This window comes from Ursus maritimus, unplaced genomic scaffold, assembly GCF_017311325.1.
Source record: "Ursus maritimus isolate PB19 unplaced genomic scaffold, ASM1731132v1 scaffold_36, whole genome shotgun sequence".
In the NCBI taxonomy this organism is placed as follows: domain Eukaryota; kingdom Metazoa; phylum Chordata; class Mammalia; order Carnivora; family Ursidae; genus Ursus; species Ursus maritimus.
The window spans coordinates 11,067,799-11,093,505 of NW_024426230.1; the positions used below are offsets into that span (position 1 = coordinate 11,067,799).

Below are 25,707 nucleotides of genomic sequence, written 5' to 3' on the forward strand. Positions count from 1 at the left end.
TTTTTTTTTTTTTTTTTTTTTTTTGCCGGGTTTTGGGCTCAAGCCGGGGCTTGTTATTTCTTTTTCAGCGTTACCGTGATGCTTTTTCTTCGGGGTTTTGGGCCGGAGCAACCACGGATGTGTCGTTTTGACGCAACGACTTTTTTTGGTTTATGGGGGGGGAGCGTTAGGTGCACACGTTTTTTCAGGTGGTTCTGTGGCGACTTGGGGTGATGTAAAATTCAAATACAGCTTCGGTTGGTGGCGGCTTGTTAAACCTTGCACGACTCCAATCCCCCACAACAACAGTTTTCCTCTTAAGCCGACCAGCTTTATCTTACGCTACTGTCTCACTCCGTTTTATGCACAGTGCTCCTCTTCAAAAAGATCACTTTGAGCTCAACTTCTATAGTTTTGCTACAGAAAATTAATATTGTATAAGCTTCTCCAAACTAGGTGCAGACATTTCCCCCAGTCTCTAAAACTTACTGGCCTGTCTGACCGTCTTTTTTCTTTTCCCCTCCTTCTTTCAAAATTTTATTTCCATTAACACATCATGTGTTAGTGGTTTCAGGGGTACTATATGATACCCACTGCTCATTACGTCACACGTTCTCTAAATGTCCAACCTCCAGTTACCCCCCTCCCTCCACCCCCTCGCAGTTTGTTTCTTACCGTTCTCTTTTGGTTTGTCTCCCTCTCCGGTATCGTTTTATTTTTCCCTCCCTTCCCCTATGATCCTGTTTTGTTTCTTAAATTCCACGTATCAGTGAGATCATAGGATTGTCTTTCTCTGATTGATTTATTTCACTTAGCATACCTTCTAATTCCATCCACGTCATTGCAAATGGCGAGCTTTCATTTTCTTGATGGCTGCGTAGTATTCCATTGTACATATATACCACATCTTCTTTATCCATTCATCTGTTGATGGACACCTGGGCTCTTCCCATAGTTTGGCTGTTGTGGACATTGCTGCTATAAACTTTCGGGTGCCAGGTGCCCCTTCGGATCACTACGTTCGTCTCTTCCGGGTAAATACCCAGTAGTGCAATCGCTGTGACCCACTTTCTTTTGCTATTTCCTTTCTTGCCATCTCCCAGGCTCACCGCATAAACCCCACAACCTCCGTTCCCCTGGTTCCCACCCCACCGTTCACACCCTGGGTCACTCCCACTGCCTGGTCGCTCTCTTCCCCTCAGAGCCTATGTCCCCTGTGGGAAGCCCTCTACTACCCATGCAGGGCTTTGTCTCGGCTACTGGGCCTACTGGGCGTCCTCCTGTTTCTCCTTTGTGTCCTCCAGGCATAGGACAGCCAATAAATGTTTAATGAATGCCGCCGCCGCTCAAGAGCAGTGAGGCCAAGGCTGGCTGTGTGGTGTTTTTTTTTTTTTTTTTTTTTTTTTTAAATCAGGACCTAGCAGTGAACTGTGGAATGTTTCCATTGTTCTGGAGGTACACTTAGAATCTGTCCTAAAGTATGTCCTTGAGGGAGCAACATCCGTTCTTTATCTTGTGTTTGGTGAGCAGGCCCTTGCATAGTGTAGGAACTCATTTGTATGTGTGTTTATTAAGCACCCTCCCACACATGCTCTACCGTGTGACTGCTGCTGCCAGTCTACCCCTGCCCCAACACACACTGTAAAAATGTAAACCGGGGACCGAGGGATGTACGGGGCAGAGGGAGAGGAAGAATCTTTTTTTTTAAGATTTTATTCGAGAGAGCGAGCGAGCACAAGAGCACGAGCAAGGGGCGGGGGAGAGGGAGAAGCAGGCTCCCCCGCTGAGCAGGAAGCCCGATGTGGGGCTCCATCTCAGGACCCTGAGATCTTGTCCTGAGCCGAAGGCAGAAGCTTAACGACTGAGCCATCCAGGCGCCCCGTGTACTTACTATTTCTTAGCATTTACACAGCATCTTCACATTTCCAAAGCACTGTACCAATGTTTATTAATCCTCACAACACCCCTGTGAGGTAGGTCAATATGTCCTTTGTAGTAGAGAAACTGAGGCAGACAGAGGTCAAGTGCACCTGCCTGAGGCCACAAGGGCAGCCAGTGAAGGGACTGCACCCGAATCCAGAAGCTGGGGCTCTCTGTCCCATGTTCGCACACTGGAGAGCATCGCACAGGCATATTTTCAACAGTGAAGGAGACATGGATGACAAAACACAGAGTTTTCTCAGGCAACAGAAAAATCAAGTTCAAACGGCATCAGGGAACATCAGTGAAAGAAACATTAACCAGCACACCAGTAAGGCAAGAGAACATGCAAGGCTGGAATCATGGTGACTACCCTTAAGACCTAGACCAGGGTTTGGGAAAATGTAAACGAGGGGTGACCAACCTAAATACCTGTGGTTTCCAACTGGAAGAAAAATCAGACCATGAAAAAAGAGCAAACCACACAACCTAATTTTAAATTAGAAATGACCTGATGTTAATTTACATTAAAAAGGCCAATGATATTTGGAATTACTGACCTGATGTTAATTTACATTAAAAAGGCCAATGATATTTGGAACTACTGACAATTACTATCCTTTTTGTACCCTTTTTATTCCAAATATTCCAGTTGTCCCCCCACCCACAAATGCTGCTCCCTACGGCCCTCTCTCTACATACCAATTTCTTCACTAGTATAACAATCAAGTGGACTCTGTGGCACGTCGCATGGTTCGTTGGCTGAGCTAGAGATGGAACTCAGGAAACCGTAACAGACCATTCTGTCTGCTCCTGTGTTTTAGAAAATGGCTGTTTCCAACCTGCCTCTGCCCAATTCCATTTCTATGAAAGGCTAAATGCACACAGAGAAGCAGTTCATTCTTTTATAAAGGGACTGGCGAACTTGGTCCAATATGCCATTTAAAAAAAGAAAAAAAGAAAGACTAAGATCTGCACTGTAAAGCATAAGAAAGGAGTAGATTTATTATAGCTACTCCAAATTTTAGAGTGATACAATGACCACAGAGTTAAAAACTATCACTGTTATCACTGTTTATTTGAGAATAGTTGGTTTAGTCTACAAGTTTAAGGCAAACATACTAATGCATTTGCTTTTCATCAGAAATCATACTTATAAAGATTACATAAAGTCTGTCCCAAAACTTCTAAGAAATCGTTCATTAATTAAAAATAAGTCTGATTAAGATGCTTTACCAGGATACATGAATGAACTAAGGTGGTATACAATGCTGCTTAAAAACAAAGTTCAAAAAAAGGTAATTGCAATCTTTATCTTGTTTGAACAATGTATTTTTAAAAGGGTTAAACTTTAGAAAGTACTTAAAAGTAAATAAGACTGGCAGCCATAAGGAATACTAGTCATAAAATAAACACAGTTACAGAGGCTACTGAAAAAAAGACTGAACTTTGGGCTTCGGGAGAGGAGACGCGCGCGGTGAGGGACAACTGTTGCAGGGAGCGCACGGGTGCAGGGGTGCGGCATCCCACCGCACACACTGGCAGAACCCATGGACGGCGCTGCTCCGTGGTTTCTCAGAAAAAAGGAGAGTAGATGCACTTCGTAGCTGTTTCTTTTGTTTCCAGTGAGCAGTAAATGCTTAATATCATTAAGAAAACAAAAATAAAATCTGAAGGAAGGCAGCCCTTTTTAACCGAAGGTGGAGTGTGGCTTATGTGTCTCCATTTAACACTGCCAAGCAGTTCTGCAGCAACTGTAGGTTACCCTAAACAGGAAGGGAGAACAAATTATGAAGCTCAGAGAGCTTGGAAGAATTGTACTGAAAATATACAGCACCAGAAGTCACGTAACTTTAAATTTCTTAAGACACCAGAATTTTGGTAACAGCTACTCATTATACAGAAATAACTGTGAAAGACATAAAACTACATACTTTGTTTCATGTACAATATTTTCCACATACCAGATTCTTCAGTAAATTTCCATCTAGACCAATATTATTGTTTTGAGTTGCCTAGCATGATTGAACGAGAGAGAAAAATATGTTCTTTGTGTCCCAGTTAAACTACTGAACATTAAAAAAAGAAAAAAAAAAGATTTATTTATTTATTTTGAGAGAGAGCAGGGGGAGGGGCAGAGGGCGAGGGCGAGAGAATCTCAAGCAGACTCCCTGCTGAGCACAGAGGCCCACACGGGGGTTGATCCCATGACCTGAGATTATGACCTGAGCCCAAACCAAGAGCCAGACATTCAACCAACCGAGCCACCTAGGTGCCCCTGAACATTTCTGACTGTAAGACAGGTTCTTATCACTGTACTTTAGCCATTAAAATGTGTATTACATTACATGATCATGTAATATGTAACACATATTACGTAATTAATATAATGTATATCTTAATGACTAAAGGGATAAGCTATAGCAATCTTTAGAAAAACAGTAATAAGAGGGGCACCTGGGTGGCTCAGTCGGTAAAGTGACCAACTCTTGATTTCGACTCGGGTCGTGATCTCGTGGTTGTGAGATCAAGCCCTGCAGGGTTCATGCTGGGTGTGGAGTCTGCTTAAGATTCTCTCTCTCCCTCTCTGCCCCTCCCCACCCTCATGATCTCTCTCTCTCTCTCTCAAAAAAAAAAAAAAAAGTAATAAGATCACATACAAAAGTAGTCTATAAAACGCAGGCCTGTGTAGCCATCTGTAAAACATGTGAACTGGCCTCCAGATTCAGGTATGTGTAGGGACAAATGTAAACGTACAGGTTACATCAACTTATAAATGGGGGTGAAGGAAAACGTCTTCCTCAGAGTAGAAAACCAACTAAAACGTGTACAATGATGGAATCAGAAAATGACCATTTGGCAGCCATCACAGTAATGGACTCAGGCAAAGTCATGACTGGATGCTAAAAATAACATAAGGCTGAAATGCTTATACTGTGATCATGAGGCACCTGCAGCTACAGAACATTTAAATTTCTTTTTCCCCCTAATAGATTTATTTTTTTATGTATGTACGTATGTATGTATGTGAGAGAGAGAGAGCGCGCGAGAGAGACCATCAGTGGGGGGCGGGGAGACGGAGAAGCAGGCTTCCAGCCGAGCAGGGAGCCCGATGTGGGGCTCGATCCCAGCAACCTGGGATCATGACCTGAGTCGAAGGCAGACGCTCAACGGAATGAGCCACCCAGGTGCCCTTGCAGACATCACTTTAACCAAATGATCAAGATTATACACTGCCGGTAAGAGAGCTAATCACCAGCATGTATCTCCTGACAGGATGTAATAAGGTCTGAGCAACACTTCTGTGGTGTTCCTGCCACAAGTGGAGAATCTGAACTCAGTAATTAGACAAACCCAAATTGAGGGAGATCTTATAGACCTGCCTGTGCTTTTAATAGGGTCCAATGTTATGAAATACAAAGATTCAGGAACTTTCCAGATTCAGGAAGTCTAAAAAGACGTGGGGGGAGAGAGTAGTCTGGCTGGCTTAGTCGGTAGAGCATGTGACTTTTTTTTTTTTTTAACTTTTAAAAGATTTTATTCATTTATTTGACAGAGAGAGAGAATGAGTACAAGCTGGGGGAGTGGCAGGCAGAGGGAGAAGCGGACTCCCTACTGAGCAAAGAGCCCAACACAGCCGATCTCAGGACCCTGAGATCATGACCTGAGCCGAAGGCAGACTCTTAACCAACTGAGCCACCCGCAGATGTCCCCCTTTTCTTTTAAAATAACCATTTAAAAATATGAACGCCATTCCTGGCTCACAGGTAATACATACATAGGTTGTAATTTGCAAACCCCTCCTTAATTTATTAACAAAATCCTTGATAGTTTATAGCCTCTTCAAAAAGAACAAAAATAGTGAACATTAGAAACCAACACAGTTGCAGTAAGAATAAATCATGCCAGCTTTATCAAAACATTTTCTTTTGAGAAGGTTATTAGACCAGGAAATCATAACATGTATTTTGATTTTAATGAGGAATTTGATACTTCTTATATCCATCATGGATAAAGTGGAGAAAAAATTGTTGATGACAGTATAAATAGGTGAATTCATAACTATCCAAAAACTGTAACCAAAAAATATTAATTAATAAGTTATTATCAATTAGTACAGAAAGAAACAAAGGGAACTAAAAATTTAGCTTTTTGGGTTCTATGTACTTTCACAATTAGATGACCAAATGTTGATTCCTTTGGTCCTGATCAATCTTTCCTTTTTTTTTTTAATAATACTTATTTTGTTATATTAGTCACCATACAGTACATCCCCAGTTCTTGATGCAATGTTCCATGATTTATTACTTGCATATAACACCCAGTGCACCATGCAATACCTGCTCTCCTTAATACCCATTGCCGGCGTCCTTTTTTTTTTTTTTTTTTTTTTTTAAGATTTTATTTATTTATTTGACAGAGAGAGACAGCTAGCGAGAGAGGGAACACAAGCAGGGGGAGTGGGAGAGGAAGAAGCAGGCTTACAGCGGAGAAGCCTGATGTGGGGCTCGATCCCAGAACTCCGGGATCACGCCCTGAGCCGAAGGCAGACGCTTAACGACTGCGCCACCCAGGCGTCCCGCCCCCCCCCCCCCCCCCCCGCTTTTTTTTTTAAGTAGGCTCCACACCCAGTGTGGAACCCAACTCAGGGCTTGAACTCATGACCCTGAAATCAAGACCTGAGCTGAGATTTGGAGTGGGACATTTAACCCACTGAGCCACCCAGGCACCCCCTGATCAATTACTTAAATTAAAACTTAGGGGCACCTGGGTGGCTCAATCGGTTGAGCATCGACCTTCGGCTCGGGTCTTGATCCCAGGATCCCAGGATTGAGCCCCACTCTGGGCTCCCCAGGGAGTCTGCTTCTCCCTTTGCCCCTCCACCCCCGCCACCGCTCATGCTCTCTCTCTTGAATAAATAAATAAAAATCTTTAAAAATTTGTTTGAAAAAAAAATTAAAAAATTAAAAGATAAGGACATACAAGGGAAATTCATAATTACAAATGTCTATCACTTGGGAGTAATAACCACTCTAATAGTCTAATAGTCTATATGATCAAATTAAAGTTTCCAAAAGATCTCACACCAGGCTAAAACTAGCAAGCTAAAATTTAACAGACACGAATATGGTCTACAATTACATTTTAAAACTTAAATGCTCAATAAATGAAGTTCTAGAAACCTGTTGCACAACAATGTGAATATACTTAACACTGCTGAACTGCACACTTAAAAATGGTTAAAAAGTGCCGTGTGTTTTATACCACAAACACGAAAACAATTACCATCCAGGCGTCCCCAAAGCTTTATCTTTCTATTAACTACAAGAAAGGGCTTAATTTGAAGTAAACACCATAAAAAACCCTGGAAGAAGGATGTTTATTTCCTAAAACCAAGTTATTTTGAAGCAGTAAAATAATCTTCAAAAATTATAATTCCAATTGTAATTAATTCTAATTCAGGAATACTTCTTATAGTATGACTGTAGAAGGAAATTATCACTAAAGAATTATTATCAATTCCATAATGGACTCATTTCTTTCTTTCTTTTTTTTTTTTTTAATAAAGTAATCTCTATGCCCAACATGGGGCTCAAACTCATGAACCTGAGATCAAGAGTCACATACTCTCCCAACTGAGCCAGCCAGGCACCCCATAATGGACTCATTTCTAAATTATTAAAAGTCACTTAAGTTATTAAACCTTTAATATGACAATACCTTTGCATGCTTCAGTTCCAATTCTGCCAGTTCCACTAAATTTTTTCTGAATGCAGCAACTCTTCTTGTCTTAAAATCTATAAGTTCTGTGAACAAAAGAAATCAGGATTAACTATTTAACTTATATATTAGTTCAAACTATACCTTATGATTGAAGGGTAAGGTAACAGTACCTTGTTTTGCAGATTCAGATATTTTTTCAAATTTCTGACAACATAATTGTTGGGATGTTTCAGCCTGCAGAACATCTTTATTTTTTGCTCTTGCTTTATCCAGTGCTTTATTAGCATTTTCATAATCCACTAGTGATCTAGATCTTCGATACAGGAGATCCTATAAAACAGATGCTTCACAATAATATACACCGCATGTTTCTTTTTTTTTTTTCCCCAAAGATTTTTATTTATTTGACAGAGAGAGAGAGATCGCCAGCAAGAGGGGGAACACAAGCAGGGGGAGTGGGAGAGGAACAAGCAGGCTCCCAGTGGAGGAGCCCGATGTGGGGCTCGATCCCAGGACTCTAGGATCACGCCCTGAGCCGACGGCAGACGCTTAACGACTGAACCACCCAGGCGCCCCAACGCTGCATGTTTCTAATAGTTACCCGCAACTACCACTACCCCACCGCCCCCATCATCATCAGAGCGACATTTAAACCATGAATACCACACATGCCAACTACTCTTCTAAATGGTTTTTGTAGCAGCTTTACTGAGATATATTCACATACATATAATATATTCAAAGTGCACAATTCAACAGTTTTTAGTATGTTTGAAGAATTGTATAACCATCACTACAATCAATTTTAGAACAATTTTGTCACCCAAAAGGAAACCCCATATCCATCAGCAATCAGTCTTCATTTCTTCTCATGCCCCCAACCCCACAACCACCAATCTGCTGTCTCTACAGATTTGCCTTTTCTGGACATTTCATTAAAAAAAAAAAAAAAAAAAAAAAAAAAAAAAAAAAAGGAATCATATAATATATGGCCTTTTCTGTCTCGCTTTCTTAGCATAAGGTTTCAAGTTCATTCACGTTATCGTGTGAACCAGTACCTCATTCTATTGCTAAATAATACTTCACTCTATAGACATTTGGTTTGTTTCCACATTTTGCCTATTATGAATAATGCTGTTATGAACATTTGTGTATAAGTTTTTGTGTGAACATGTTTTCCTTTCTCTTTCATGGGACTGGAATTGGAGGGTCACTTGGTAATTCTACGTTGGACCTTTTGAGAAACTGCCAGAGTGTGGTTTTTTTTTTTTTTTAAAGATTTATTTATTCGACAGAGATAGAGACAGCCAGTGAGAGAGGGAACACAAGCAGGGGGAGTGGGAGAGGAAGAAGCAGGCTCACAGCGGAGGAGCCTGACGTGCGGCTCGATCCCATAACGCCGGGATCACGCCCTGAGCCGAAGGCAGACGCTTAACTACTGTACCACCCAGGCGCCCCTGCCAGAGTGTTTTCTGAAGCAGCTGCACCATTTTACCTTTCCAATGACACTGTATGAAGGTTCTAATTTCTCCACATCCTTGGCCACACTTATCTTTTTGATTAAAGCACCGAGTGGGTCTGATTTGCATTTCCCTGATAGCTAATGTCGCTGAGCATCTTTTTCCTATTCATTGGCCATTTGTATATTATCTTTGGAGAAAGGTTTATTCAAGTCCTTTGCCCATTTTTTAATGGGGTTATTTGTCTTATTGAATTATAAGAGTTCTTTATATTTCTGGATATCAGTTGCTTATCAGGGACTCATATGATTTGCAAATATTTTCTCCCAGTCTCTGAGCTGTCTTCCCACTTTTCTTCATAGTGTACTTTGACACACCCAAGTTTTTCATTTTAATGAAGTTCGTCCAATTTATCATTTTTTCTTCAGTTGCTGTGCTCCTGGTGTCTAAGAAACCAATGTCCAGAGGTCACAAAGATTTTTGTTTTTTTCTAAAAATGTTATAGTTCTTACATTTAGGTCTTTGATCGATTTTGAGCAAAAATTTTTTTTTTTAAATTTATTTATTTATTCGACAGAGATAGAGACAGCCAGTGAGAGGGGGAACACAAGCAGGGGGAGTGGGAGAGGAAGAAGCAGGCTCATAGCAGAGGAGCCTGATGTGGGGCTCGATCCCATAACGCCGGGATCACGCCCTGAGCCGAAGGCAGACGCTCAACCGCTGTGCCACCCAGGTGCCCCTGAGCAAATTTTTATATATAGTATGAAGAAGGGGTCTAACTTTATTTTCATGTAATTATTCAGATGACACAGTACCATTTGTTGAAATGTCTATTCTTTTCCCCCCCAAACTGTCTTAGCACCTTTGTTAAGAATCAGTTGACTGCGATGCCTGCGTGGCTCAGCTGGTCTGTCTTCAGCTCAGGTCATGATCCTGGGATCCTGGGACTGAGCCCCACAACAGGCTCCCTGCTCAGCAGAGTCTGCTTCTCCTCTCAGTCTGCCCCTCCCCCAATTTGTGCTCGCATCTGCTCTCTCTCTCAAATAAATACATAAATAAAATCTTAAAAAAAAAAAAAAGAGAGAGAGAGAGAGAGAGAGGTGCCTGGGTGGCTCAGGTCATGATCTCAGGATCAGGCCCTGCATCAGGCTCCCTGCTCAGTGGAGAGTCTGTTTCTCCCTCTAACCTTCCCCCTCTTCTCATGCTCTCTCTCAAATAAATAAATAAAAATCTTAAAAAAAAAAAAAAAAAGCCAATGTGAAAAGGTCCAACTATATGACATTCTGGAAAAGGCCTATCTATGGAGATGTCAAAAAACAAAACAAAACAAAAAAAACCAACAGGGCTTAAGGGGAAGGAGGATGAATAGATGGAGCACAGAGGAGTTTTGGGGCAGTGAAAACTATTCTGTATGATACTTACAATGGTAGATAAGTATCATTACACATTTCTCCAAACAAAAAAGAATGTGTAACAATAAGAGTGAGCTCTAGCGTAAACTATGGTCTTTATTGTTTGGCTTCTTTCTTTTTTTTTTTTTAAAGATTTTATTTATTTATTTGACAGAGAGGGAACACAAGCAGGGGGCATGGGAGAGGGAGAGGGAGAAGCAGGCTTCCTGCTGAGCTTAACTTGGGGCTCCATCCCAGGACCCTGGGATCATGACCCGAGCCGAAGGCAGATGCTCAACTGACTGAGCCACCCAGGTGCCCCGGTTTGGCTTCTTTCACTCAGCAAAATTACTCTGAGATTCATCCATATTGTTGCATGCATCCATGGTTCATTCCTTTTTACTGCTGAGTAGGATTCCACTACATGTATATACCACAATTTGTTTATCCATTCACCTGTTGGTGGACATCTGGGCTGTTGCCAGTTTTTGGCTATTACAAATAAAGCTGCTGTGAACATCCGTGTGGACACCCGCTCTCAAATACCCAGGACTAGAACAACTGGATCACAAGACAGATGTATGTTTAATTTTTTTTTTTTAAAGATTTTATTTATTTATTCGACAGAGAGAAAGAGACAGCCAGCGAGAGAGGGAACACAAGCAGGGGGAGTGGTAGAGGAAGAAGCAGGCTCATAGCAGAGGAGCCCGATGTGGGGCTCGATCCCACAATGCCAGGATCATGCCCTGAGCCGAAGGCAGACGCCTAACCGCTGTGCCACCCAGGCGCCCCATATGTTTAATTTTTTAAGAAATTATAAAACTTTTCCAAAGTATTGTATCATATTCCAAATAACAGGGTGTGAAAGTTGCTATAATTTTTGTCAAAATTTTTCATTTTAGGCAAATTCTCATTAAGGGGCGCCTGTGGTGAGGGGCGCCTGAGTGGCTCAGTTGGTTAAGTGGCTGACTCTCAATTTGGGCTCAGGCCATGATCTCAGGGTCCTGGGATTTGACCCCCATTGTTGGACTTCAAGTTCAGTGGGGAGTCTGCCTGAGGATTCTCTCTCCCACTGCCTCCCCCAACATGCGTGCATGCACGCTTTCTCTAAAATAAATAAATAAATCTTATTGATTTACTTACTTATGTTCAAGTATAGTTGGCACACAATATTACATTAGTTTCAGCTGTACAACAGTGATCTGACAACTCTATGTTATACTGTGCTCACCACAAGTGTAGCTACCATCTGACACCATACAATGCTATTACACTGATTCCTATATTCCTTCTGCTGTATGTAGTTATAATTTTTGCAATTAAATTTCAATTCCTTCTTGTGGTCACTAAAAAATCTGGATTTACTTTTATTTATTTATTTATTTTTAAAGATTTTATTTATTTATGTGACAGAGAGACAGCCAGCGAGAGAGGGAACACAGCAGGGGGAGTGGGAGAGGAAGAAGCAGGCTCATAGCGGAGGAGCCCGATGCGGGACTCGATCCCGGTACGCCGGGATCACGCCCTGAGCCGAAGGCAGATGCTTTAACGACTGCGCTACCCAGGCGCCCCTGGATTTACTTTTAAAGCCATGTTCTAAAAAGTTATGTATTAACAACTACACATTATAATAAAATAATGAATTTAAAGTCTTTAAAGTGAGTAATTCATTTTATCCCTGCCTACCCAATGTAAATGGTTTATAAGACACAATCTGAGGGCACCTGAATGGCTCAGCCATTAAGCATCTGCCTTTGGCTCAGGTCATGATCCCGGGGTCCTGGGATGGAGCCCCATGTCAGGCTCCCTGCTCAGTGGGGAGCCTGCTTCTCTCTCTCCCTCTGCTCCTCCCCCTCTCGTGCTCTCTCTCTCTCAAATAAATAAATAAAATCTTAAAAAAAGATACAATCTGATAAAATAATTTGATATGGACAGTATATTTGCAAGTACCTACGTCCTCAAAGTTGAAAAGGTTACTTATAACTTTAAGTTTATTTCTTTATTTAAGTAATCTCTTCACTCAACATAGGGATTGAACTCACGACCCTGAGATCAAAAATCATATAGATTCTTCCAACTGAGCCAGCCAGGGACCTCTATAATTTTTTTTAAGTAAGCTCTATGCCCAACATGGGGCTTGAACTCATGACCCCGAGATCAAGAGTTGCGTGTTCTACTGACTAAGCCAGCCAAGTGCCCTAAGGGTTATTTATGGTTTGATAAGGAATGAAAAATTGGTGTTCAAAGCACCACTGATCACATGGGAATTTTCTGTACAATATATCGATTCATAAATTAACAATGAATTTAGAATATCTTTTTATTTTTTTTTAGACTATCTTTTTAAAGAAGATTTTGTTTATTTATTTTTACTTATTTATTTTAAGATTTATTTATTTATTTGAGAGTACAAGCAGGGGGAGCGGCAGAGGGAGAGGGAGAAGCAGTCTCCCCGCAGAGCAGGAAGCCCAACGTGGGGCTTGATCTCAGGACCCTGGGATCCTGACATGAGCTGAATGAAGGCAGATACTTAACTGACTGAGCCACTCAGGCATCCTGAATTTACAGTATCTGAGCCACTAAGTTTTTGTGTTTTTTCAGATGTTTCTGTTAAATATTTTTGGATAGTAAGAGTTTTAGTCTTGCATGTAGACAGACTTCCAAAAGAAAATCTGAGTTGCCTTAAAATAAAACATATCTTGGGGCGCCTGGGTAGCGCAGTCGTTAAGCGTCTGCCTTCGGCTCAGGGCGTGGTCCCGGCGTTCCAGGATCGAGCCCCACGTCAGGCTCCTCCGCTAGGAGCCTGCTTCTTCCTCTCACACTCCCCCTGCTGTGTTCCCTCTCTCACTGGCTGTCTGTCAAATAAATAAATAAAATCTTAAAAAAAAAAAAAAATAATAAAATAAAACATATCTTGGTTTTATAGCTCTCTCACCCACAATAGAGGACTTAGGAATCCTTCAGCTATACAGACTGTTATTTGGGGGGTTTTACTTTTTCTTTTATAAGCATTTTATCTAAATGAATATACCAAATTCATAAAAAAAAGTTCTCGATTATACTATATTGGAAATTTATAGAGGAAACTTTTATGTGGGGTTCCCTGACCAACAGTCTGTAAAAGGTGAACAAAAAATTCACACTTAAAAATCTAATTTAAAATCAAGAGATAATCATTAACAATCTTAAGTCTAAAGACCTCTAAAGAGATGGCTTTTTATAAAATAATCCATTTTAAAAAACAGCGAATGATCAAATTACCTTAGCAGCTTGAGATTCTCTTAAGTAATATTTTAAAAGGTCAGAAAGTTTGAGGTCCTCATCGGCAGACACTCGGGCTTCTATTTTCTGAAACGGGGAAAAATCCAGCATTTAATTAGCACTTATATTCCACAGCCAATGTTTTCTTTCATACTGTAAAAAAAATTGAAGTTATAAGTAACTACAGTATCCATTCCTATTTAACCTAAAAATGAACAGAAAAAAGAGTGAAATCAAATGAGATGAGTGAATTTATCGAGGCACTCTATTTGATTCAAGTTCTTGGCGATAATGAGTTTATCTTTAGGATCACTTATCTTTCTCTCTTGTTACATCATTTCAATGATATGTACACATGATTTTAAAGTGACAAAGGATGGGGCTCCTGGGTGGCTAAGTCGGTTAAACGTCTGACTCTTGATTTCGGCTCAGGTCATGATCTCAGGGTCCTGAGATAGAGCCCGCATTGGGCTCCACGCTGCACGTGGAACCTGTTTAAGATTCTCTCTCCCTCTCCCTCTGCCCCTCCTAAAAAAAATAAAGTGATAAAGGCTGATAACAGAAGACTAGGTAATTCAAATCAATCTTCCTACTGATAACCACCAGAAAACGTAGTCAAAACATTAACATAATGCGCCTGAAGACAGGAAAGAGTAATAAACAGATGTGGTTAGTTTGCACTGGGATAAAATGGGAAGCAGCTATGTCAGACTAAAAAGATGAAACTATTCAATTCAGTTTGGAGATACATACAGAAAATAAAAGAAAAAAGATGCATTATGTCAACCAAATACAATATAGGGACCTTGTCTGAATCCTAACTCAAATGATCTCCACTGTAAAGAGCCATCTGAGGCAATTGGGAGCATCTACGTACTCAATATTTGATGATATTAAGGGGAAATCATTGACAATTGAATTGACTATATTAAAATTTTTAACAAGTATTTGTTTTTAAGATTTTATCTGAGAGAGAGAGAAGATGAGTGGTGGGGAGGAGCAGAGGGAGAGGTAACAGCAGACTCTCCGCTGAGCAAGAAGCCCAATGCGGGGCCTGATCCCTCGACCTTGATCATGACCCGAGCCAAAGGCAGGTACTCAACCAACTGAGCCACCCAGGCACCCCTTGACTATATTAAAATTAATGCTTATCTTTTTAAAAAAGAGATATGCACAAAGGGCAGAAAAAATGAATATGGACTTTTTGGGAAAAAGCACTTTAAGCAATGCAGAAAATGTTAACATTCAGGAAATCTGGGTGACACATGTACAGGAATTCTTTGTACTATTCTTTTTTTAAAAAAATATTTTATTTATTCATTTGAGAGAGAGAGAGTGAGAGCGTTCATGAGTGGAGGGGAAAGGCAGAGGGAGAGGGAGAAGCAGACTCCCCACTGAGCAGTGAGCGTGATGTGGGACTCCATTCCAGGACCCCAGGATCATGACCTGAGCCAAAGGCAGACGCTTAATCATCTGAACCACCGGGGCTCCTCTCTTTTTACTATTCTATCAACTTTCCTGTAAGTCTGAAATTACTGTTGAAATAAAGTTAAAATTTAAAAACCCTACACATCCAGCAGAATAACTCAAATAAAAAAGATAACAAATACAAGCTTGTGCAGCAACCCGATGCTCCCATTTATTCCGGTGGGAATGTAAATTGGTACAATCGCTTTGGGAAACAATTTGGCACTACCTTTGAAAGCTTTTCACACAGAGACCTTAAGACCCCTAATTCTCCTCCTGGTTATACACACCCAACAGATATACATACTTATTTTCACCTGAAGATATGCAAGAATGGTCTTAGAAGTACTATCTGTAAAGAGCCACAAACTAGAAACTCTCCAAACGCCTACCAACAGAGCAGATGAATAAATTTACGTATATTCTTGCAAAGGAAAGCTATACAGCAAGAAGAATTAAGGAGCTATACAAACATGCAAAAACATGGATGCATCTTACATACGTAATGCTGAGTAAATGAAACCAGACATACAAGAATACATATAACATAAAGCATTTATATAAAATATGACAACAAAATTGATCTCTGCTGTTAGAAGCGAAGATAGTGGTTACCCTTGCAGGAGGTAATGACTCAGCAGCTGAGAGGCGCAGGGCATCTGGGCTGCTGGTAAAAATTCTATTTCTTGATCTGGGTGTTCATTATATGGGTGTGTTAAATTTGTAAAAATTTCACTGAACTGTATACTTCTGATATGTGCTCTTTCCTGTATGTATAATGTACCTCAATAAAAAGAAAAAAACTTGAAGTTTCTTAAGAAATATTCCTTTATTATAGAGAAATAAACTTATGAAACTTTTTTTTTTTTTGAGACTTTGGTATCTTTATTTTAGCAAGTTCTCCGAGTGAATGAAACTTCTTAATCTAACAGATAAATGCACAAAGTATATTCAAAATTGATTTAGATAAATTTAGATAAACGGATTTAGATAAATCTAGGTCATATGCTAGATGGATGTCAGGTGCTTTTTTTTTTTTTTTTTTTTTTAAAGATTTTTTATTTATTTATTAGACAGAGTTAGAGACAGCCAGCGAGAGAGGGAACACAAGCAGGGGGAGTGGGAGAGGAAGAAGCAGGCTCATAGCGGAGGAGCCTGATGCGGGGCTCGATCCCAGAACGCCGGGATCACGCCCCGAGCCGAAGGCAGACGCTTAACCGCTGTGCCACCCAGGCGCCCCGCATGTCAGGTGCTTTTAAATATGGCTCCTCTCCTTCCATTAAGAAGTAGGGTATATATATCCCCTCCCCTTGAATCTGGGCCCTAAGACTGTTTGATCAATACAGAAGTGATGCTGTGCCAGTTTTCAGGCCTTAATGAAACTAGTGATTTCTGCTTTTTACCTCTTTTGGAACACAGCCATCACGCTGTGAGGAAGCTGAAGCAGCTCCGTGAAAAAGCAACATGCAGATGCTACAGCCAAGAGCCCTAGCTGAAGTCTCAGCTGAGAGCCAGTATCACCCCCAAGACATCTGAAAGAGGATTCCAGTCCCTAGCCTTCGTAAGTTCCCCATTGAGGCCCCGGACATCATGGAGCAGAGAGGCAAGCCATCTCTGCTTTCTCTTCTGAATTCTTGACCTAAAGACTTCATTAGCATAACAAAATGTTGTTTTAAGCTACCGATTTTAGGATGGTTTGTTAACACAGCAAATAACCAGACCACCACAAAAACACTAAAAGAAATAAAGATTGCCGTGCCACGTAGGTCTCCTTCAAGAGGAACTGCTTGCTGCAAGGAGCAGAGATGGTTCAGAGTCCCAAATGCAATCTCTCTAGATCCGGACCAATAGTCCTTCCGAGGCTGTGATGCACCCACCCCTCCCTGCCTCGGCCGCTCCCAATCACAGAGCACAGGAGCAGCAGTGCCAGCCCACACAGTCAGACGCAGCACTCCCTCTAATGAGCCCCTCTGGCTGACCTGGACAAAACTTTCTTGGAACTATGCTATGGTCTGAAACTCTTCCTACCCAGTCCCCTCTCCCCTGCCCTCTCCTTTCACAGGTATAGACCTGCACTACGGTCTGAAGGCTCTTCATGTCTATCCTGCTCCTTCCTTTTTGTTCTTCCCAATAAATCTCTTGCACATCTAATTCCATGTGACATGTACTTGCACATCTACTGACACATAAAGCTGTTTGTGATAAATCCCTGTTCTTTTGATGTAAACACATAGAAAAACAATGATATCTTCCCAGAAAATGCTCATTGGTACAAATACCAAAAGCAGAATAATGAACCTCAGCATAACAACATTTATGTATTTAATGATTCTTTCCTTTGTGAGAGAATATCTCCTTTCCATTACCTTCACTACACATTACTCAATTGACAAAGTCGTGTTGAAATCATATTTCTACAATGGACTAGCCACCTCCACTCTCAGTTAAGTACCCTTAAACTTCGAATAAATATTTTCACTATTCTATCAACTTTATCAAAGTGTTTAAATATTACTGAATCTAAGACTGATCCCTGCAAGACTATGTCAACATTAATTATTACTATGAACTACACCTTTCTGCAGTTGTATATTTGTCTTATATCTATACAACTCATTTTATTTTTTTTAATTTTTTAAATTTTTTGAAAGATTTATTCATTTATTTAAGAGAGAGTGAGGGGCGCCTGGGTGGCTTAGTCGGTTAAGTGTCTGACTATGGCTCGGGTCCTGATCTCAGGGTCCTGGGATTGAGCCCCACATCAGACTCCCTGCTCGGCAGGGAGCTGCTTGTCCTTGTCCCTCTGCCCCTCCCCCCAGCTCATGCTGTCTCTCTCTCTCTCCCAAATAAATAAAATCTTTAAAAAATAAAAAAAAAATAAGAGAGAGTGAATGCGCATGGGGGTGGGGTGGGGGGGCAGAAGGAGAGGGAGAAGCAGACTCCCCATTGAGAGCAAAGACTGATGTCAGGCTCCACTCTGGGCTCCACGCCTGGATCAGTCCCCAGGACTCCAGGATCATGACCTGAGCTGAAGGCAGATGCTTAAGCGACTGAGCCACCCAGGCGCCCCGATACAACTCATTTTTAAACCAATGTCATGCGGGATCAAAAGCAATTATCATCTTGGTAAAATTATAATGAGTCTAAGACTTTCTTCTAGCTTACAAAGCCCCAGAAGAAGATCAGTCTTCATAAAAATAAACACTGTTTCATAATGAACATGTTCTCTGATCAAGAATGTGAACTTTTACAGAAATACCACAAAGCCGTAACAAAAAAATGAATTTCCTGAAAAAACCCTCAATTTTTCAAATCTAAATCTGTCTCTTCATCCTTCTGAAGTATAGCTCATCTTTCTCAATAAAGCTAAACACAACCACAACAGGTTACACACTACTGCATGCAAAGATTTAGACTCTCAAAGTTTAACGGATAGTACTTACTCTTGTTTTATCAAACAGTTCTGAAACTTTGAGAAAAAACCTGGAAGGGAAAAATATTTCATCAGAAGCCAGCTTTGAAATGATTTTTCATTTCAAATGTTCAGAGCATATGCCCCCAAACCGTATTAATAATGAACTTTCTCATTTCATTACAGTAATATTTATCGGTCTTATTCACTGCAGACTTGATTTCGTTCAACACCTCTACACTTCCACCCATAAAACAGATTACTTGAAAACTGTTACAGAAAATCTTCCCATTTCAAGGTACCAGTCTAAGCCACACATTTATTTATTTCATATATGCTTTGAAAAGTAACCTCTACACTCAATGTGGGGCTCGAACTCACAACCCCGAGATCAAGAGTCACATGCTCCACTGACTGAGCCAGCCAGGCACCCCTAAGCCAGACATTTAAATTAAAAAAATTTTTCCTTAAATTCTTCAGCAATATGCCACATAATACTAAATAAAGCCCAATCTTCAAAATTACTATAGAAGTACACCAACCAGATCCAAAGAGGCTGACTTAAAAGGAAAACACTAAAGTTGGAGCTCTTGAAGTTTATCTATACTATGTGTAAACATCTTCAAATAGAGCTGCTTTGTTTTAGAAAATAACGGAAATGAATAACCAATTTCTATTTCAGAATTCATGTTCACTTTTAACTAAATAGCCTCCCTCTCAAATGCTGACACCAACTAAAAAATTTCACAATGTCAAACTATTAAAAGGGTATTCTGTGAAATAATACGCAATTACTGGTGACGTTTTAACTGGATTGAGGCAAGCACTACTGAAAGCTAAAACACAATTTTATGAACTTTGTTTTACCAAAAAGAACTTGCTTTGACAGGTTTATGTCTAATAACGCACGGCAAGGTTGACTTTTTCTTCTTATCAAAGAGTTAGAAACTAACTGGGAAGGTAGCATGTTAATTAATGTAAGCTATATATAGTACCTTGTTTGCCAAAAAATTTTGATCTTACATGTCTACTAAGACAGGATATACTAGAAAAAAGTTCAAGGATGTGGTTAAAAAAAGACAAACTATGAAAACAGTTTTGCCACTTAAAGTTGAAAAAAAAAAGTTTGGATTATTTTTCAATGAAGAGTTGGGTTTAAATAATATTATAGGAACAACTAAAATTAACTATGGTTAGATTAATGTGAAAAACTAGTATGAAGTAAATAAAGGACAGCTATGTAGGCAAATATCCAGAAGCATTTCTATACTAACATGCATAATACCTTCCCATCAGGTCACTCTAGGACTGCCCTAAGATTCATTACACTTATAAACTACAACAGCCAGCCTCTTTAAAAAGTATAAACTGACAGCATCACATCTTACTTTAAAAGTCAATTTGGGGGGCGCCTGGGTGGCGGCACAGCGGTTAAGCGTCTGCCTTCGGCTCAGGGCGTGATCCTGGCGTTACGGGATCGAGCCCCACATCAGGCTCCTATGCTATGAGCCTGCTTCTTCCTCTCCCACTCCCCCTGCTTGTGTTCCCTCTCTCGCTGGCTGTCTCTATCTCTGTCGAATAAATAAATAAAATCTTTAAAAAAAAAAAAAAGTCAATTTGGCCTCAAAGAAATATATACATATATAGTATATTCTAACTCTAAAACATTTATATATAATAAACTTCATCAAAACCTAAGAACATTTTGACATAAATTCTGTCTCCCTCTTCCTTACGTACATAAATCAGCCAATTTTCATCAAATAAAGCTTTGTAAATGTTAAAATATCTTCAAGTCAATTTTTACTTTTCAGATTTAAAAAATAAGACAGAAATGGTAGAAAAAAAATGACACCAATCCAAGTTTATAAGAAGCGCCTTATTATTGAGGTATTTTGAAGAAGATATTCTAAATGACTCTTGAGTCAGAAATATTCTGTGTGTCCAGGCTGTCAACAAAATTTTTCTGTTTTATTTAATGCTTTAAATCAGAATCCTTACTTGCATATATCTGTAGAATCCTGAGTTCCTAAAGCATATAACGAAGAACCAATTCTATTGTAATCATCTGCAGCACCTATGGAAAAAATTTTTTAGAATTTAATATATTTATTCATTGACTTAAAAAATACTTACTGAGCACCTACCTGCCAAACAATGTGTATGCAGTATGAGATAACCCAAGTCTGGTGAAGGAAATGACAACAGCTATTATATAAGTTGATGAATATTATATCAGAAATAGAACAAACTACTATGGCAGCAGGGGAAACAGATGATTCCACCTGAGTAAGTTAGGGAAGGATTTACAGACACTACTGAGTGAGTCAGAACTTGTAGGATAAGCAAATCTTTACCAGGAAAAATGGAGGGGAGAGCATGGATAAAGGCCAAAGAGACATAAAGGAGCACAGTATATTCAGACAGCCTTATAGGAAGAAGGCACTACAGGGTACAGAGGAGAGTGGATAGAGTTGAAGATGGAAAAATAAACCGGAAGTATCTTAGGGGGAAAAATGGGTTTTCTAAGATACGATAAAGTTTGGATTTGATCTTGTAAGAATGGGTATTACTAAACATTTTAAAATAACAGCAGTGGTAAAATCAACCATTAAAGGTTTTAGATAACAAACTCTGCTGCCCGAATTAAAGACTAGAAATGGAGACACAGAAGGCAGAGTAGCCAACTAGGAATTTGTTGTGTCAGATACTGATGGTCAGGATCAAGATAGCAAAAACAGTGACAGCAGAGAGGAACGACAAAGCTGGGAGATATTTAGGAATCGTAATAGGTAGGATTTACAAACAAGAGACCTGAGGTAGGAGGGAAAATTATGGAGCTTGGGAAGCTAGGTGAATGGTGGCAGCACCATTACCCTTGGGTAGTATTCAACTTCAGCACAATATTTTTCCTAGGGCTCACCCCACAGGACAACTTGTTGAGAAAAGATTACTCATTTCAGAAAAAGGATAGTATAGTGCAATGGTTAAGAGCACGGAACTGGAATCAAACTGTTTAGGGTCCAATCCCAATTTACCAGCTATATGACCATGAGCTTATCACTTAACCTGTGTATGCCTTGCTTTCCCCATCTGGAGATGGGGATAATAATGGTACCAGCTCCACGTAATTACTTAAGACTAAATAGAATTAATAAATGTTAGTATATACCTAGCACATAGCAAGTACAGTATTATACAAATGTTTGCTATTATTAACGAAATCTGAGACATGCCTACTTTGTATGGAAATTCCCACTTATGCCAGCAGTATTTCTACAAGGTTTAATTTGTTTATTCTCTAACAAAACATTAATCCTTACACTGTACTTTCTTATGCTGTACAAAGTTACAGTCAACAAATAAGACTGACATCTGGTGACTCTATTTACTTTTTAAAATTATTCAAAACAGATCTGTTTTGATATCTTTCATAAAGAATTTTTTTTTTTTTTTTTTTTAAGTAGGCTCCATACCCAACATGGGGCTCAAACTCACATAACAGTTGCATGCTCTACTCAACTGAGCTGGTCAGGTGCCCCCATAAAGAAACTGTGAATACAAACTTCAGACTCTGAATGGTAACTTCTATATGTGAGATTGTTCACTATTATCCTAAAAGTTTAAGTTAAAGAAAATAACACTTAAAAATCACATAAAGGTTGGTTTATTCAGGCAGAAATAAAAAATGATTTGTGATTAATATCAAATACATTAATATTTTATACTTAAATTGACCCTGAAAATATTTTTTAGAGCAAGAAATTCCTGGATCCTAATATCTGGCTCTGAGAACACTACCCTCTTTAGCTGTTATATCATTATATGATCACAGAAAACAAGCAAACTGCCCTGATTTTATACATTACAGGGATGTTGAAAACTTAATTTTTCATAGTCCAGGCTAAGTTCATGCATCATGAAAAAATAAATTTTACTTTATAATTCTGTAGAACTGTTATGTAATTAGTTATATGTAATAATTATGATTTTGTAAAGGGGTCCACAACCATCTTTCTTAAAAGCACCTTTCCATTTGGCCAAATAAACAGAATAAGGAAGAATCACCAATATTTTCTTCAGTTTTTTAAACAGATGATTCTCTTCTACCTTTATAGTTCTTTGTTTCCCTAGCATGAATATACACTTCCATTACAGGACTGATTATAGTACACTGTAATGTTTTGCTTTTTTTGTTTATTTCACCTGCACATTTTTTTTTTAAAGATTTTATTTATGTATTTGAGAGAGAGAGCATGAGCAGGGGGAGGTACAGAGGGAGAAGGAGACTCCCCACTGAGCAGGGAACTTGACGCAGGGCTTTATCCCAGGACCCTGGGATCATGATCTGAGCAGAAGGCAGATGCTTAAATGACTGAGCCACCCAGGTGTCCCTATTTACTTATTTTTTAAAAGATTTATTTATTTGGGGGCGCCTGGGTGGCTCAGTCGTTAAGCGTCTGCCTTCGGCTCGGGGTGTGATCCTGGCGTTCTGGGATCGATCCCCATATCAGGCTCCTCTGCTGGGAGCCTGCTTCTTCCTCTCCCACTCCCCCTGCTTGTGTTCCCTCTCTCGTTGGCTGTCTCTCTCTCTCTGTCAAATAAATAAATAAAATCTTAAAAAAAAAAAAAAAAGATGTGAGAGAGAGAAAAAGAGAGAGAGAGAGCGAGCACACAAGTGGGGGAAGAGGGAAAAGGAGAGAGAGGGGCAGAAGGAGAGCCTGATGAAGGAGTGATCCCAAGACCCTGAGATCATGACCTTAGCTGAATTAAGAGTAGGCTGGTTAAACGACTGAGCCACCCAAGGGTCCCTGAACTCTATTACATTTAAACTCTATTGGTATAAGGGATATTTATCCCAAGAATATTTGAAAATCAATCGGTACAATTAATCATATTAATAGACTAAAAAGGAAAAACGATATAATTATCTCAACACTGTAGTTGCAGAAAGAACATCTGATAAAAATCCAACATTCATTCCTGACTTAAAAGAAAAAAAAAACCCTCAGAAAACTAACAATTTATTAGAGAATTTTCTCAACCTGATAAAAAGCATCTAGGAAAAACCTGCACCAAACACCGTAATTAATGGTTGAAGAATGAATGCCTTCCCCTAAGACAGGAACAAGGCAGAGATGCCTGTTCTCACCACTCCCATCCACACTGCACTGGAGCTACAGTTATTGCTTCAGTACAACGGGGCAAAGAAAAGAAATAAATGGACTCTAAATTGGAAAGAAGTATAATTGTTTCTATTAGCAAATGATCATCTGTGTAGAAAATCCTAAGGAATCTACAAAATAGTTACTGGAACCAATAAGTGAGTTTATTTAGTAAGACTGCAAGATATAAGATCAATATAGAAAATACATAGTACTTCTACATATTAGCAAAGAACCGGAAACTGAAATGTAAAAAATACATCATTTACAACAGCATCAAAAATAATTAGGGATCAATCTAACTAAAGGTGTATAAGATCCGTACAATGAAAGCTATAAGATATTGCTGAGAGAATTTAAGGAAGACCTAACTAAATGGAGAAATACAGTATATTCGTCTATCAGAAGAATCAATATTGTTAAGGTGTCAATCCTCCCCAAACTGACCTACAGACTCTACACAATCCCAATCAAAATCCCAGACACCACTTTTGTAGAAAGTGACAAGCTGACTCTAAAAATCCATATGAAAACGTAAAGAACCAAGAGGGGCCAAAACAACTTTGGTAAAGAAGAAAGCTGGAGGACTTATGTAAGAAAAGATGTTCAGCATCATCATTCATTAGGGAAATGCAAATTAAAATCACACTGAGACACCTATAAGAATGGCTAAAAGGAGAAAGAATGAATATCCTTTTGGAAAAGATGTGAGCAACTGGAACTCTCATGCACAGCTGGTAGGAATGTAAAATGGTACAATCATTTCATGTTGGGAAAAACTTTTTTTTTTTTTGAAGATTTTATTTATTTATTTGACAGAGAGAGAGAGAGAGACAGCCAGCGAGAGAGGGAACACAAGCAGGGGGAGTGGGAGAGGAGTGCTGTGCCACCCAGGCGCCCCCATGTTGGGAAAAACTTTAAAAGTTAATTATACACTTACCACATGACCCAGCCACTCTCTGGTATTACTCAAAAGAAATGAAAGCACATCTCCATACAAAGACTTACATATAGATGGTTCATGTCAGCTTTATTTATAACAGCCTAAAGCTAACAAACACCCAAATGTCCACCAACAGCTGAACGGATAAACAACTGTGTATATCCATACAATAGTATAATACTCAGCAATAAAAAGGAATGACCTCTTGATATGCACAACATGAATGAATTTCAAAATAATTTTGTTGAATTTTAAAGCCAAATACTAAAGAGTACATATAGTATGATCCATTCATGTAAAATTCTAGAAAATGCAAACTAATCTATAGAGACAGAAAGCAGATCAGTGGCTGTCTGGGGACAGGGCAAAAGGGAATACTGTAAGGAAACTTTTGGTGGTGATGGATATGTTCATTATCTTGATTGTAGTGATGATTTTACACATATGTCAAAACTTATCAAATTGTATACTTTGAACATTGCAACTCACTGACATCAATTTATACTTCAATAAAGCTGTTAAAAGAAAACATTAGTCCATCTTGAACTCTGAAAGAATGTTTTACATACATGATTTTGTAACATCATATACTTGATCATTTAGAAAATATTGGTTCAATGATTTATGCAGATCTTCCAAATGTTGTCACATTTCATTATAAACAAACATCAAAAATACCACATTCACATATTATCATCAATCTCCTCAGGCAAGCCTTTAATTATTGTGAAGCAAGTTTATGAAGATGGATTCAAGTTCTCCAAAATTCTAATTATTGCTGGAAAGCTTGACTTTTATCATTGCCAACAAATACTGTCAGTTGTTTTCCTTGAAGTGACAGACTCACTTAATTTTTAAGAACATGTCTACCAAATACTCAAATCTGAATAATCATAGTTTGTCAGCTGTTCTCTCAAGTAGAAATGGTGTTTTTTGGAAAAAACAAAACAAAACAAAAAAATTCTGGCTAATTCAGTTGCAACCA

General features: G+C 39.4%; 1 protein-coding gene across 2 annotated transcripts in view; it reads right to left on the minus strand.

The window, feature by feature from the left end:
* Positions 1-1,910: 1,910 nt before the first annotated feature.
* The window catches only part of SNX6 (sorting nexin 6), a 53,920-nt gene continuing 30,123 nt past the window's right edge, over positions 1,911-25,707 (minus strand). For both annotated transcript variants that reach the window (XM_040620827.1, XM_008694245.2), the window contains 6 exons: positions 20,616-20,691; positions 18,646-18,685; positions 13,736-13,822; positions 7,794-7,953; positions 7,621-7,706; positions 1,911-3,665 (listed from right to left, as the gene is read on the minus strand). In XM_040620827.1, the coding sequence (XP_040476761.1) occupies positions 3,612-3,665; positions 7,621-7,706; positions 7,794-7,953; positions 13,736-13,822; positions 18,646-18,685; positions 20,616-20,691 (503 nt within the window). In that variant the 3' untranslated portion in view covers positions 1,911-3,611. The remainder of the gene's footprint in view (positions 3,666-7,620; positions 7,707-7,793; positions 7,954-13,735; positions 13,823-18,645; positions 18,686-20,615; positions 20,692-25,707) is intronic.